The 17,038-nt window shown below is 38.3% G+C and overlaps 1 protein-coding gene across 5 annotated transcripts; it reads right to left on the minus strand.

The window, feature by feature from the left end:
- Positions 1–1,954: 1,954 nt before the first annotated feature.
- On the minus strand, positions 1,955–16,884 carry ATXN3 (ataxin 3). 5 transcript variants are annotated; one of them, XM_015287267.4, is made up of 12 exons: positions 16,822–16,868; positions 13,937–14,101; positions 13,358–13,402; positions 11,729–11,814; positions 11,217–11,283; positions 10,828–10,863; positions 8,895–8,982; positions 8,513–8,645; positions 7,363–7,538; positions 6,800–6,923; positions 5,966–6,054; positions 1,955–5,564 (listed from the first exon to the last, which is right to left on the minus strand). In XM_015287267.4, exons 1-12 carry the CDS (start codon positions 16,843–16,845, stop codon positions 5,470–5,472), a joined length of 1,128 nt encoding a protein of 375 aa, XP_015142753.1. In that variant the 5' UTR covers positions 16,846–16,868; the 3' UTR covers positions 1,955–5,469. The 5 variants fall into 5 exon arrangements, 3 of the variants coding, with proteins under 3 accessions (XP_015142753.1, NP_989688.1, XP_015142755.1); XR_005859987.2 differs by having other exon boundaries at positions 5,546–5,564; positions 6,762–6,923; NM_204357.2 differs by lacking the exon at positions 10,828–10,863 and having other exon boundaries at positions 16,822–16,884.
- Positions 16,885–17,038: the final 154 nt, after the last annotated feature.

Genomic DNA, 17,038 nt, shown 5'->3' on the forward strand with positions numbered 1-17,038 from the left:
AATAGAGACAAAAACAGTGGAGGAATCTAATGCCAAAGATCTCATACTGAGGGTAGGGATGATAACCTATTACTGACAATGATTTCTGAAATATGCAGCTATTAGACAAAAGGAAATATGCCCGTAGAAGTGCTATTTCCACACTGCTGCCTACACCCGAGGTTCCACATAGCGTAAGAGAACATTTTATCAAAGCTGGTACATTTTAAAGACGATCAAAGCTCTCCTGCTTTCTTGCACAGCGCTGTCTCAATATTACACCCCTTTCTATTCAAACCCTTTTACGTTTCCCCCCTGAATTTACACACTGCCAGTACCAGGTGAAGAACAAGCCCTACACGCAGCAACCATTATGTATTTCTCTTGAGGTAAATTATGTGAGAGCGTTTTGATTTAGTGGAAGTAGGTGGAAAGATGCAGGAGTTTAAACGTCTTCTGAAGAATGAGAACTGAGGGAGGAGGAGCGCAGGTTGAATACCAAAAGATTTCTTTAATGCCAGAAACGCAGGCAAGGCAAAAAGTATGTAGGTAGGTTAAAAGAAAAGAAAGTTTATTGTAAAATAGCTCACACTCCCATGACAGCCTGGGTACAGTGCAAGAATGCTACTCATTCTGAAGTAAATAATAAATATTTGGACCACTTACCAAATATTGGTCTCAACTTGAACATCTGATTATGTATGTGCATGTGGAGTGTATCTGTTAGACCTCCCTTTTGCAATGATTTATGAGTAACTGAAGGTCTCACAAGAGTTTGGCTTGTTTAACGTAAGACGGTAGCAGCTTATAAAGTTAATTTGTTCATTTTCCATCCATTAAAAATACTTCCAGTTATATTTTCTTTCCTTGGATTTTTTTAAACGTTTGATTTCTTTAAAGCCACCTTTTAAAGTCGGTAATAAGAATCATACAGCTCTACTTCTTGTCAATATGAGTTCTGGTGCTCCCAAACCTAATTCTCCGCAACATTCATCAGTTAAAAAACCCCCCGTTTGTACACTTTTATCTCTATGTTTGACAGTTACTAAATTCTAGAAAAATTCTCATTCTACCTGGAATTACCATAACACTTTGTTGTTCATTTTTTAAAAACCTGAATTATCAGTTTTATAATAAAACAAAGTAGCTTGCAGACAACAGTATTTGTCCAAGACAGGGAAATAGAACCACTTACTTGTGTGGATGCTATTTTCAGCACAGTTCTCATCTCTACTACCCACCCTTTTATAGACTCGTAATAGCTGCAACAGTCCAATATTAGAACCTACTGAAGATTTAACACTGTAGTGGTGTTTAGTACTCCAGGTGAGAAATTTATGGGCACCTTATAGTGTGAATTCTGCAAAGTAATGACATGAAAAACAATAAACGTAAACACTAGCTGAAAATTACATTTAATCCCACTACTCGTGTATTTTTGAAGTTTAAATAGCACAAAGAGCCAGTATTCTATCACATTAGCTCCAAGGCCAGAAAATTGTGAAAATTTAAATTTATATCCATAATACTGTGCCTAACCAGAAGTTCAAGCATTCAAGCATGACTGTATTACTTCTTTGTCCTGCCCTCATTACAAAACCATGAGAACAGTTTACAGAATTATACTTACAGACTTATTTTGGAAGCCACCTAACAGAAGTACCACTCATTCCCCTACCACTTTGATTTCTATATGCAGAACACAAATTGTGTCAGATGGATTGTTTGGAAAATAGTCAACACCTGTCACATGAATGAAGTCTGAATTCCCCTTAAGTATCTTACTGTAATTAAAATAAAGAAAGAAAGCTATGTCCTTTACAATAGACTTTGGCCCATAGCTATGTGGAAAAAAAAAAACAACAAAAAACCTTCCAGTTTCACTAGGAATACGCTCTGAATTAGTAAATGCCACATTTATCAGCACAGTTCAACCACAGTGAGAAGTGCTCATCATAAAAAGAATGCACACAGAGAAAACAAGATCAGCTTTTTATTGACAACTTGGCAGGTCCACACATTTTGAACTTTAGAACCGGGTCAAAAAAATATGTTCTGTCAAGAATTAGTCTTTTGTGTTGGTGCAGTTAGCATACTTAGCTTTAATCGTTATCTCTGAATTGCTCGACTTGGCAGTTAAGCATACTTCACCAAACTTGACATTCCTCTGAATGCCAAACTGATATTTGTAGAGTGATGCTGTTTCGACACAGAAAGAAACATGGTTAGCCCTGTAATCTGACTCACACGACTGTGCTTTTCAGGCACTGTTACTTTATAAGCATTACAGGTTAGAACACTTGGGTAAAGTAACTTAAAAAACATGAAAGTTCAAATGCAAACCTCCACGCTTTAGTGATTATAAAAAAACATGTACCAGAGGTCAGTACTGGGGCCCATCCTATTTAATGTCTTTACTGATCATTTGGATGAGGGAACTGAGTGCACCATCAGTACGTTTGCAGATGACATCAAGTTAGGAGTAAGAACTGAACTACTTGAGAGTAGGAAGGCCCTACAGAGGAATCTGGACAGCTGGGCTGAGGCCAACTGGATGACATTCAATAAGCCTACGTGCTGGGTCCTGCACTTTGGTCACAACAACCCCATGCAACACTACAGGCTTGAAAGCTGCACAGAGGAAAAGGATCTGGAGGTGTTGGTTGATGCTCAGCTGAGCATAAGCCAGCAGTGTGCTCAGGTAGCCAAGAAAGCCAAGGGCATCCCAGCTTGCATGAAAAACAATGCAGCCAGGAGGAGCAGGGAGGTAATCCTCCCCCTATACTCAACTCCAGCAAGGCTGCACCTCAAGTACTGTGTTCAGTTTTGGGCCGCTCACTACAAGACAGATATTAAGGCCCTAAACTATGTTCAGAGAAGCAGGTGAGGAGTCTGGAGCACAAGTCTTATGAAACAGCTGAGGGAAGTGGGATTGTTTAGCCTGGAGGAGGCTCAGGGGATGCCTTATTGTTCTCTGCCACAACCTCCTTTCAGGCAGTTGCAAAGTTGGGGTTGGCCTCTTCTCCCAGGTAACAGCGAGAGGATGAGAGGAATGGCCTCCAGTTGCGCCACGGGAGGGTCAGATTAGATAGCAAGAAGAATTTATTCTCAGGAAGAGTGGTGAGACATTCAAATAGGTTACTCAGGGAAGCGGTGGAGTCACAGTCCCTGAAGGTGTTAAGAGAAAAGGTAGACGTAGTACTGAGGGACATTGATTAGTAGGCAATATTTATGGTAGGTGGATGGACTAGATGATCTTAGAAGTCTTTTACAAGCTTTATGATTCTATGATGTAATTGTCACAGGTTAGTTAATGCAATTCAAGGGAATTTCTTTAATTTTTAAATATAGGACCACTATACTATGTAGCTACAGAAATGATATTCTTATGATATTCTTGAAACAGAAAATAAAAGGTCCAAGTTCAAGTACTAGAATCAAGTAAGTATTAACAAGCTCTGCCAGCCTACACCTATTTATTAAAAGGAAAGATGTCAGGGTCAGTTTATGGCACAACAAAGAAAGGGAAGTTAAAGTTGTGGATAATTTGCAAACAAGCAAAGAGATAACTCACTGCTTTACATACTCCTCTTCTGTTTTCAGTTTCATATAATTTTCAATCAGAAATCTACATCCTGAAAAATATAGCATTTCAAAATGGCATTTGCACACATGTGACTTCTTGATGCCATTGCTTGGCTGTATTATTTCAGCACATTACAGAGATTACATGTGCACAATAGGATTATATACAAAACAAAATCTTATTTTTAAAAAGTAGTGCTGTCATGTCAAAATTCACATCATACCACACACACCAGCAGTGGAAATTCAGGAAAACAGAATTCAGTCTATATGTATAATGTAATACTCTAACCTATCAAGGAATCATTGCTGTAAACAAATATTTACTGAGAGGTAAGAGCCCTTTCAAGTTAAGTACTACTTGTTGCTGAATGCATACTTCCATCTAACTACCATTAAGTTCATACTAATTTTAACTGTCACTATTGTGCAATGATACTACTTTAGGATATTTTGATAAAGAAATTTGGGTTTATTTTCAAAAGATATTCTTAGAATGTCTGTGCTAACTGTTAATGCATTGAATACGGCTTACATACTGTATCTATAACATATTTCCATATAATTTATATGTAAACAGAATTTGTATTTCAAGCACCATTGAGTAAAATGAAACATCAATTTTTGCACTAAGTTGGAAGTCAAGTTCGTTCACCCTATCACACACTCATCCTGGGTATCAAAACAAACGTGTTACACAACAAACAGAACAAGCTATCTCCCATCCTTTGCTCCCTGTTTGTTTTTTTCCTCAGCATCAGAAACAGCATGATAAAAAATTTTAAGGTGCATGAATAAAGGCCATTTCTGAAAAAGCTGCAACATTCTGACAGACAGTCAAAAAGCATTTCAGAAAAAGCACCCACACAGACATAAATATTCATTCTTAGAAGAGCTACTTGCACAGAGGTCATTGCAGACTGCAGGAATGGAACTTGTGTATGTGGCACTGATTTTATGGCACCCAGATCTTCCCCATTTTCCTTTCTCCTAGACTCATTTACAGCTCTATGATACTGAAAGGCCAGAATTAAGGGTTGAGCTTGAAGAGGAAAAGATAATGCAGTAGAAATATAAAAGAAAATCTGCTTAACCCATTGTGATATACTTTTATGATAAAAACAGTGGTATAACCATAAGGAGTATTAAAAAAAACAAACCTAACATTAAAAAAAAATTAAAAGACAAAATGGCAAAGCAAAAATCCTACCTCAAACATGAACTTGGAAACTACAAGTAAAACTAAAAGTAAAACCAGGAAGTGTTAGAACGTCAGAAGTACTCTGGAATCTTTCAGTGAATGTCATGATCTACAGTACACTGGAGATTTTCTGTTTAATTGCCAAGCAATACATCTACAGATTCAGGTTCCTCCTGCAGGATGGGTCATTTCAAAAGCGGACAGCAGGACCAAAAAGTTGACATCAACTCATTCGAAGATTTGAAGTATCTTACCTAAGATAAACAGAATTTAGGTTTTTTTCCCCCATCTGAAGTGTTTTCTTATATCTAGCAACTTATGAATACAACTTATTACTTCTATCTATTTTTGTAGTAGTATGGAAAAAAACCTGGTTGATACCAGTTTTTGGCACCTTGTGTTCTCTATAGAATTTTTCAAAACAATTTTTTTTTTAATGGAAGTTACAGCTGCTACACGTGTATGTTTGATCACGAGTAATTTAAGTAACTTCAATACTGTTACTCTTGTAGTAGGAATGCCATGGTTTTTTTAATTAGCGCGAACTTTTCGGTATTTGCAGATTCCCTCTAACCTCTGAGCTCCAGCCAACCATTCATTCCTGCTTCCAAAACTCTGAAATGAACCCAGCTTGTGCAACATCCACACAGTAAAACTGTAACGGAAACGTAGTGTTTCGACAATAGAGGGGAAAAATTATGATGTCATTTCTTCTCTTCTGTACTCAAGTGGTTTCTAGCAGATTCCAGAGACATATTCATAGCTGCCTGAAGCATGTCTTCCTCACTCATATCACCTCCTAAAGAAAACAGATGTATATAAATTGTAATAAATGCACAGATTCAGTTCTCACCTCTAATTAAATGCTTTATTTTCTCCTTTTGTCCATACCTACCCTTTCCCAGCCAAACTAAACAAAAAGCAAAGCCAGAGCCCAGTCTAATAGTTCACCCTGGAACAGGGTACTGACATTCACAACAAAACAGACTTTTCAAGAAAGTGATCTTTTCCTTCACTGCCAAAAAGAGTAATGACTGTGATGCACAGTCAGAACTGCTGCTGGGATGAGAAATAAGGCAGGGAAGGAAAGTGAGGAAGCAGAGCAAAAAACAAAGGTAAATAAAGTACACTGAGCTATATTTATTTACAAAGGTGAATAAAATATATTTCAGTGTTGGAAATAAGTTTAAAAAACAGTACCTGGATCAGCTTCCAGAGTGCTTGAGTTTATAGTTGGTTTATCATGTAGGTTCAGGGTCAGATCCTGCTGCTGTAGCTGTTGTTGCTGCCTGAAATAATTATAAAGTTATAGAAGAGTAGAATTAACATCAGTGTGACTCCTACATCAAGTCTATTTCATTGTTAAGGAAGGCCAAGAGTTAGATGTATAAGCTGCCGTTTGAAATATTAACCCACCCACACCACCTAAAATCTCTTCAATTCTTTCCTCTGCTACGCCTCATGTTGGGATTTCTGATATTCCAAATTACAGGCCTGTTTTCCCAGTATTCAGGCATTCTGCATTACTATCCTCTCATACAATATCTATCACCTCCTTTCTGCAGCATTTCTCCCTTATCTAAATTTCCCCCATCACTGGGAAATAGAGACAAGCAAAGACTACAATAAAACCACAAATATGTATTAAGGCAGTACTCCAGAAAAGAAAATTGAAGTATCATCTAGAAAATTTGTGTGATGTTCACTAGAGGCATCATTACCAGAAGTTTTAGAGGAAGAGTATTCTTCAGGAAAGTAATAATGGAAATTATTTACAGTAGTAGAAATACTCTAACATATTTCTTTGCTTTCCTTCATAAGGCTGATGGTACACTACTAACAGATCCCCTCTTATTTACAGGCTTCATTTCTTAAGAACGCATGGGAATAGCAAAATTCTAGTACTGCTATGAAAACACGTTAAGGGTTAAATCAAGCTGGACCTCAGGGAGAAATCCACCCACAGCCCAAAAGCACTGAACAATAAGACATTTACTTCCAAATGCAGTTTTAGTTTTCTATCGGCTACTTTACTTTTCAAAATATGCTTGTCTTCTCCTGCGCAGATCTTCTGAAGAAAGAGAGTCTGTCTGACTGGTGTGTGGCGGCTGAGAAGCATTCTGTGGTAACGAGTTTGAGAACTCACTTTGACGACTACCTAAAATCAGAACAAGCCATATCCTACTAATTACAGGAAAATTATAGCTTACCTTTTTTTCCTTAATATAAAAACAAACAAACAAAACCCCCAAACACATAATTCTTCAAACTTGATGAAAACACACTTGTTAATGAAATAAGCACCTAGGCTAACTTCACTGTCACTTTCTCAACCTAGAATTGGTTCCTTTCCCTCCTGTTGCCTTTTGTCTACTTGTTCTTGCCTCCTAAAAATCAATGTAAGTGTGGAAGTTGTAACTTTTCAAACAGCACAAAGGAGATAGATACAAGAAAGCCTGGATTATCCTTCAATGCGTCAAAGCAGGTCCTTTCAGAGCTTGAAGCACACTGAGAGCAGCTGTCTGAAGCTGGTTTCAGTAGCTGCTAAAGCATGAGCAACAGGAACACCGCAAATAAAATTTAAAAAAGCACTGTACCTTGCATGCTGAGTTGAATGGCTCTACGAAGATCAGCTTCTTCATCTTCCATATCAATTTCCTGCCTACTTAGAGCCAGAGCTCTTTGAAAATTCTCCTCATCTTCATCTAACATGCCTGTCCCATCAAAAGGATGGCTAACTTCTATTGCTTGGTCCACATCACTTCTGGGTAGCCTGTGAAGTTGATACATTTATAACATTCAAACCATAATCATGCTTACTTCTACTGTGAGATTTAAAGTAAGTAGTTTGTGCTGATTTATCTCTACTTATTTTTTTGAACTTTGGCAAAAAGTGACAATTATGATAATCAGAAATATTTGCTTATTTCTATGCAAAAAAAAAAAAAGCATGAACGAACTGCAAGTATAGCTTTCAGCTACAAGAATGAAAATACCAAAACCATGAACATATGCTTATAAATTGATGAGAATCTACTTTACAGGAGAAACTTCAAAAGCAGAAGTGCTATTAAAAAAAAATATTCATTTTATTTGAACCTATTTCAAGTAAGACAGTTGCACCCACAGACAAAAGTGCACATGGTCTCTTCCTCAGGAATCTTTGATGATAACACTGCAGCAAAAGATCCTCTGTGAACTATATGTAATTTCACATCAGTGCCAAGTAGCTTACTGTTTTTATTACATCCGTTTACAATACCACGGTTTACTTTATGAAGTGGAAAAAATAATAATGAATTCATCCCTCTAAATTAATTCCTCTGAATTCTTCTGTCATATGTTATGAAATATTCCTTTGGCCAGTTTGGGTCAGCTAACATGGTTCTGTCTCCTCCCAGTTCCTTGTGCTTCTCTCCCAGCCCCCCACTGGCAGGACAGTATGAGAATCTAAAATGTCCTTGGCTCTGTGCAGCACTGCTCAGCAACAATTAAGACATCAGTGTGCTATCAACACTGTTCTACTCCCAAAGCCAAAACATAACATCATACTATACACTATGAAGAAAATTAACTCCATCCCAGTTGAAACTAGGTCATCTACTAATTTGGCTTTATAGTGTGCAATAGAGCACATTGATCTTGAGGTACTTCTAATTACATCCTAAAGGATTTGTTTCCATATAGGCATTAATCATGGAAACAAATCTTACTGAACATTATTAGAAGGAAGTCTGTTTACCTTACCTCTGGTCTCTTGACTGTGCAGTCTCTTCTCCAATTAGTTTTGGTCGCTGTACCTGCTGAACTCGAATCATCTGCAACAGCTGATCAGCCTCACAGTCTGGCAGGTCACCTTTTACTACAAATATGGAATAACCTGAAAAATAGAAACCATAGGTCTACAGCATTAAGCTGCATGCATAAATTATCTGAAATGCAACTTACATGGAATATAACGATGAACGGTTTTTTAAAATATAAGACTCAAACTCTCACTGCAAGAACTTGGGTTATTTCACTGTTTCAATAACAAAACTAAGGCTAGTTAACTGAATACATAAGTTCTAATCAATAATGATTACCTGCTTTTAATTAAAGAGATTTAACATCTGCAAGCTATTATTACCTTCCTGTTGTAATTGCGCCAAGAAAAGTGCAAGATATGTATCTGATATTAGTTCTGGACCCATCAAGAGAGAGTTCAAGTTAAACCACTGCAATTAAGAAAAAAAAAGTTTGAGAGAACAAATTAGCATAAAGATGACTCAGTAATCCATTTCTGTACATTGTGGTCATTTTCTAAAATAAAATAAAATAAATCATCAAATTAAAAGTCTATTGAAGCACAAAACCTATACTGCTCAAAGTTTCCCTTCAAAAACTCTTCAGCTAACAGAAGATCTGAAGCACGTAAGTGCATGCTCTCCCCCCTTTCTGAACACTGGTAGCAGGCAAACAGACTAAAGCACAAATCTGAAGATGGCAGAAGAATCACCTCAGGCATAGCTGTAAAATACTGCTTGATCTTTTAAAACTGTTCAGATACACGAAGAAAGAAGCCATTCAAAAGCTAACGCTGTATCTTAATATATTTTGTAGTTACAGGAAACAGAAATTGAATTCACTCTATTCTATTAATTAAATATGCTGCCTTTAACAGATGACCATACTGCAAACTATGGTTTACATCTCTGGGAGATAACTGTTGAACTTAAAAAATTAGAAAAATGAACTTCAAATGTAATATGCTCGTTATACAGCATCACATTACAATATGGGTCACTTAAGATTAATACGTGTACAGATTATTTTCAGATGCCTGAAGACAATTTATTATATATAATATTTCTGCTAGGGAGAAAATATACTCAAAATGTATGCCAAAATGGTCTACCTGGTGTATTCCATTTATACAGCAATCAATTTGAAGAATATTTTTATGTTCCATACCCACTCAACATTAGCCAATTTGAACAAGACTGCACAATTTCAGACAGAAGAGCTCTATCTTTATTATCACAAAAATGCATTTGTCTGCCCAAACTACTATATATGCAATTCTACACTTGCAGTCAGGGCCAAACTGCAATTCACCTGGTGAATTCATAGTCAACTATCTACCACTCTTAAATTGTCAGTCAACAGTCCCTCTTCCACTAAGATAAGTTAAAGAAAACAAACTGCGTAGGAATAGGGGAAGAATTAAAAGGTTATGTAAACATATATGACAGACAGATACTGACAAACTATTAGAAGCATGGAGGACAAAGGTTTGGAGAACTAACTGTGCTTTAACTGTAACAGAAAAGAAGCAGGTGAAAGCAATAAGTCAATCTGTTTTGTCTCTCCCTTCTCACTGCTCTGTAGATAACAGAACCTTGTGTTTTCTTTCTTTGGCTACAAACCACGTGAGAAAAAATGCATCCCCCCTCCAATTAAACACACTGTAGGCTAGAATAGTATCTCAAACAAGTTCCAGCTGACGTGGCTATAATTCTACCAGAGAGTTTGTCCAACCCCTTAAAAGGCCCGTCAGCCTTTTCAACCTCAAGTACACCAAAAAAATGCCTGTAAACAATAATCAGCCAAGCTCTGAAGCTGCACCAGAACTGTGGAGTTTGCTTATTCACAGGCAAAATTATATTTCTTTTAAACTGGATGGCAACATAAGTAGTCTCTACTTGGAAAATCAAATGGGCAAGAAGACTTCTGCTTGCTTTTTTAGAATTTAAAAGCTTATTTTATGGGACAGTTTCTATGACCAAAAAAAAAAACCCCAAAACAACAAAAACAAACAAACAAAAAAAAATCAACCCCAAAACACCACACCAAACCAACTAATTTATGTTGTATAAGAGCTTATGCAGTACAACCCAGAACAATGATTGGCTACTGAAAGAAAGACTGCACTGGCATTACAAGAGATCTGTGTGTGATTTGTGTTATCATATAGGTACCATGCATTTGTATGGCCATCCTTTACCTTTAATAGTTATTTCCTGCTTATAATACAGCTGCTTCAGATAGATTTCTACAATAGTGAGAAGTTTTGACTCTACCTTGCTCAGCCTTATCCCTTGGATACACTTAAATACCTGCAATTATTAATATTTATTAGTACAATGGAACTTTGAAATCATATTTTTTTCTGTTATTTCACACGCAGAAAGAATGAGAGAACTTAAGAGGTCACAAGGACTGCCTCAGCTACAATTTCCTACAGCACAAGTTCACTAGGGAATTGATCCTAGGATGCTTCCCCAAGCTAAAATTCAGGGGAAGCTGCTTGGCATTTCCAATATAACAAACATTTACTTATTTATTTATTTCTACTATTAAATCGAATTGCAGAAAAAGCCTGCAAAAGGCCAACACATGGTCTACTTGAAACCACTTCTTCCACCCCCATTCTGAAGGCAATTTTTAAATAAAAAAAAGACAGTGTCACCTGTTTTCCTAACTTTCGAACTGTAAACCAGTGTTCCTTATAATTACAAATAAATGATTTTTCATTTCTGTAAAAAGAAAAACAAAAGGTATAGATAAAATTAAATAATATTGGAGTGCATATTAACGTTTTAAGTTCTTTGCCACCACTAATTTAAACTTACAAAACAAACTTTCAGCAATAAAACTGTTGATTTGATGCTACAGAGTACTCATACTGCTTTTATAACTTATAATATTTATGAAATTGTCTCTTTCATCACATCAACGTTACTGAAATCTCATATACCTGTGATGCCACAGATACTGAGATGTCACAAAGGCACAGAGGAGAGGTGCTCATATACACCCTCAGAAGAAAAAATATCAAAGGATCAGGGTGTAAGAAAATAAACACCAGAATGCAACAGAGCTTAAATACTGACTTTGAAGAAACAAATAACTGTTTTTCAGTATTTTTCCTAAAATTAAAGGAAATTGTGCTTAAAAAATAATGATAACAAGAAGTCTTACATAGGGTCGATGCCAAGCCTCTGATACTCTGGGCTGTTGAAGAGGATTAGTTCTAAACCCCACACTTTCAAGGCATTGCTTATAACCTGTCAAAACAAACAAATCAACAAAAAAAACCCCAACAATTTTTATAAGTCAAACCTATCCAATCTAACTTGAGCCAGAGCAACCATTTTAGCCACTACTAACACTTACATGGCTCTCATAAAGCTTTCATCTCAAAATCCTACAGGGAAAATTAGGAATCACATTATTCAAAATGCCACTGTCGCCAATCTACATGCAAATATAACATGCCTACCACATCTAAGGGGGAGTATCAAAGTTGTGATTTAACTAAGACATGTTAATAAACTTACAGCTCCAGTCAAAGCTGTAATTTCACCTCCCACAGCTACTGCCTATCTTGTCATCTCTGTTCTCCATGTACTGCTCTGTCTGCCCTCTCCTTGTAGTGCAATGTCATCTACCCCCACAATAACTTTTGGCATTTGCACCACTTGAATGTAACATCAAGTCAGTTTCATTAGTACTGCTTCACTAATAGCATTTTTAGGTTGACTGCTCCAGTTGATTTTAAAGAGTTGTCTGTCCATCAAGGCTTGCTGATCAATCTAAAGACTTAAAATTTGTTTCTACTGTACTGCAAGCAATGTCACTATGTCTTAAGGCTTCTAAATAAGAATTCTCTCAACTTATTAGAATATTCAAAGTGACTTTGATAGATAATTGGCAAACCTGAAAAGAAAAGGTAACAACCAAATTCTTTTATAATAACTCTTTAAGCTACTTGCAATAATGCTGTCGAAAAATTTACATCAACAACTCATCTTCCTTTCAGTCAGCCAACTATGTAGCAAGCAAGCTAAGCAGTGACAGGACAAAAGGGTACAGAATATAAGGAAGCATAATCCATTTTGCAGCAGTGAAAAGCACCTTTGAAAGACAGTGACAGCCAAAGGTGCAAAGTTTTGCTAACAGCTCCAGTCTAGACACAAGACCCAGTTCGGTGTTCAATACCACCTTTTTGTTTGGGTTAATGTATTTCCTATTATTTTCCCATTACGTTCCTCTAAAAGCAAAACAAAAAAGCAAACAAACAAAAAACCCCACAATTCAAAGCACCCTGAGAGAACTGTAAAAACTGGAACACAGATACTGCAGCTTCTCTCATTCTGCAAATCATGGCAATAATTCTGTAACCTCTGCCAAAGACTTTACAGTCTATAATTTGAGAAGACAATCTCAAGTCTCTTTTTTCACCTGTAGCCCATAAAAAGCAATTTGGAAAGCAAGCTTATTGCTAGCAGGTGTGATTTCACAACTGAGGGACTCTATGCTTTGACTCTTTATTTAAAGGCCCATAAAGTGAATCACAGAATCAAAGAATTGCTCAGGTTGGAAAAGACCTTTAAGATCATCAAGTCCAACTGCAACCAAACCATGCTGCCCTGAAGAACAAACACAAGTCACCATTGCTCTTAATGTAATTCAAGATTCAAGTCCAGCCATTAATGCCATTAAGCCTATACAATAGAAACTAGACAACAATTCAATGTCATTTGAATGATATGACAGCACATACATTCCATAAAGAAAAAAAATCTGCCAGTCTAGAGCACAGCTTACTTGAATTGAGAAGAATCCACTGTCATCCATGTTTACAGAAGGCTGCTGCTCAACATATGAGGTTGAGGGAAGGAAAGTGAAAAGTTGTGTAAGCATAAAGGTTCAGAAAGAATTTCACTTAAAAAAAATAAATATGACTGCACATACATAAAGCAGCAACGAAATACATTCTACGCTGTATGCTGATTACAATACTTACATTTGCATTTTCATTAATAACTCAAACTTTTAAACTGCAAATACTTACTGCTTAAAGGATAGACAGGTACAGGACATTGTTACCATCTCTACCCCTGGCTCACTAAAACAAATGGTCAATCTCTTACTCTTCTCCTTGCCATGCCTGACCTTCCTATCCTTAAGATGAGGATAATGTAGCCTCCTGTAGAAGCACTGTGAAGCTGTACAAATAACAAAAACCTCAAACCTGAAATGCTTGAATGGAAATATCAGCAAACTTCCAAAAAAAAAATAAGCACTAGAAAATGAACCTTCTGTAATTATGAAAGCACAGCAGGCCTTTGCTACACAACATTAGATTTTAAGAAAACATCATGCAATGTCAAGTTAAGATTTTACCTGTAAAAATGTTCTATATTCTTCGCTAGACACTCCTCCCTCTGCCATTCTCATTCTTTCTTCCTCATCTAACTGCTGTGCAATGGAGGATAACTCCACAGGACTGAAGTACTCTCCTTGTAACAAATTATTCAGACAGTGCTGAGCACATAATGAGCCTTCTTGCTAATATTGGAAAAAGAAAAAAGAACAACAACAAAAAAATGTCAAAAGCAATAACAAATAGATGTTAATGATGCACTCTGCAAAAACATTCAATGATTTTATTCCAGCAAACTTTCCTTCCAGCCCCCACATGCCAGAATACTGTATTTTTTTTCCAGATTTATTACAGTGTGAGCTGTAGAATACATTCCTCTGCTCCATAAATCTGATGATGAAAAAGAAAGCAAACGTTGTATTTCCTGGAAGAAAATAAATTATCAGTGAAAATATTTTGGGAAACTGTGTAAAAGTCACCTACAGCTTGCCCAAGTCACACAAGAACTTTGCAACCATCAGGAGAATGGATTCTGCTCCCTTCAAATCATCACCATTTAAAATAAGAAAATCATTGTTTTCTTCTTTTTCTTTTTTTAATCTCTAATTCCCAGTAACAAATCTTGCCCACGAGAGATGCTCTTGTTCTTTGTTAAACTTGTGTTCCCTGCCAGGTGTGGCTATCAAAAATCTGCTTTCCACATGCGGCTACAGAAAAACACAGCATTGAGACTTTGCAAAAAGAGGACTTTGCAAAAAGAGAAATGACAGTTTCCCATGCAAAGCAATCTCTCTCTAAAAAATAACTAACCTACAAGTGCAAGACAAGTTTAACATCAGTTATAAAAAGCAGCTTTCCTCTTTGCTTGTAACAGTGCTTGTTTATATTAACATTAAGAATGTGCATTAGAACAAATGTGTTGGAAACAAAACAACGTCCTCAAAGAATCAAAACCAGCCCCTCACCTCTGCCAAAACCCACAGAAGGTAAGAATACAAGAGTTGTCTTGTAGGAATATTATTCAAACGTCCATCCTTCCATTATACAAGTCAGGTGCACAAATCTGCCACGGTCTCCCTTACAGCATAAGCCTTGAAACTTCAAATTACAGTACTTTCTGAGGGCACCACCACTCAACAGAACACTGAGTTAAAGCTGGACCAGCTGTACAGCCAAGGTACAATGGAATTCAGAAACCTCATCTTTCACAGCTCCTCCAGCTCGTGTTTATCCCACAACAAGAAACTCTGGACTAAACAGCAGTTCCTGCCCTGTTGGGAACACATTCCTGCTGCTGGTCCCATGATACAACTAAAACAGGGTCACAGATTGTTTCCACCAGAAGCATGTGAAATAATTAGAAACAAATCAATCCTAGCATACCTTTGAAAAAATGAGTCATATTACAAGCTTAGGCCCTCGTTTCTTTGAAAGGGCCTTTCTGTACTCGTACAGAAAAAAAAAATCATCTTAAAACTAAAATAACAATCTGTATGGACTGCAAGTGCATAAAACTCATCTTACAGTTTGTAATAAATGTTAACTGCAGTATTTTTGTGCAGACAATACCATATCTTTCCATAATCTGAAATCCCCTTATTGAAACCTATCCTGGTCTCAACAGCTGTCCTGCTTTCAGTGGTCTCAATCACTCAGACCCTTTAAGAGAAAAGGCCAGTTTTTTTTACAGTAGGCTCAAATCTACAGCAGTCCTACTTCTTGCAACTGTCATCCTCCTGTTCCAAACCCAACACTGCTTAGGGTCTTCATTTAGTTGAAGGTATACCAATTCTCTGAACGTAATATGCTCGATCATTTCAATTTCGGCAGCTTATTTTACTCCAAAACTACAAAGCAGTTTACTGATAAACCTTTCTTCCAGATGCCACGTTGGTACATGAAAGCCTACACAAAAGGAAGGTATGCACTCTTGGTTAGAACTCATTTTCTGGTCCCAGTTGGAAGGTGAGGTTACTGCAGCATGGGTTATAATGGCTGAGATCCAGCTCTTGTCCTCTGAACAGCAGCTGCTTGACACAATAATGCCTGCCAAGTTTTGCTACCCAAATCCAGCTTGGAAGAACACTCTCTGTGTTCTACTACTGATGTAAAAGTAATAATTTATATTAAAAAAACAACACAGAACTGTACAGCTAACTCTTTATTTGCTAAGTAAACCAACTACTATGCATAAGAGCAATGGATGGAAACTGGTATCACCTATAACACAACAAAGATGCAGAGTCATTGGCAAAGTAGGTGAAAAAGGGAACTGTACTGTAATAACAGATAATTCGCACGTAGCTCATACGCGTGAGCCCTGACAGAGCACAGCAGTTTCCAGAAGCATTTGTTCTCCAAAACAGGAAGCGCCGCTCAGCACGCGATGCGGGCCGTCCCTAATAACAGCGCCGTTCCCGACGGGCGGCACACCCAGACCGGGCAGCTCCGGTGATGGGCAGCGTCTGAACGCACGGAACCCGCCCCATGTACCGCTGCTCGCTTTCATGCTCGGCCACAGACGAGAAGGAGCTTTAGGCTGTACCTCACCGTACCCAAGAACTGCTACAGAGGGCCCAACACGAGAAGTCACTGCATAAGAGGAAGCGACGAAGCCCGGCCGTGCTCTGCCGATCCGGCAGCGCGGTGCCCGTGTCCCGGCGCAGCTCTGCACCAGGAGGAGAAGATCGCGGTGATCTGCCTCCTCACACAGAGGGGAGTTGGGGCAGAGGCACGGCGCGCCCCAGGGGAACAGGGCTGCCCCAGAGGCGGCGCAGAGACGAGAGATACGACCAGCGCCTCCTCAGAGGACACCCGTGCTCCCACCCCACCAAACGACCGAAGGCGCTGCACCTGCGAGACGCCTCATCGAATACACCCGGCCTCCCCACCACCGCTCACTCACCCGCTCGTGGAAGATCGACTCCATGTTTATTGTCAACGGCACGGCCTACGCCTCACATGACCCGCGCAGCCAATCGCAGCTCGCCTCAACGCGGCCCCGCTGAGCCACGCCGCCGCAGCGCCCCCCGGCGGTCGGAGGTCCCACCAGCTCGGCGACACCCCGCGCCTGCGCGCGGTTCCGGAGCAGCCGGAAATGCCCGCTCCCGCCGTGCAGTCTG

Source organism: Gallus gallus, chromosome 5, assembly GCF_016699485.2.
Source record: "Gallus gallus isolate bGalGal1 chromosome 5, bGalGal1.mat.broiler.GRCg7b, whole genome shotgun sequence".
In the NCBI taxonomy this organism is placed as follows: Eukaryota; Metazoa; Chordata; class Aves; order Galliformes; family Phasianidae; genus Gallus; species Gallus gallus.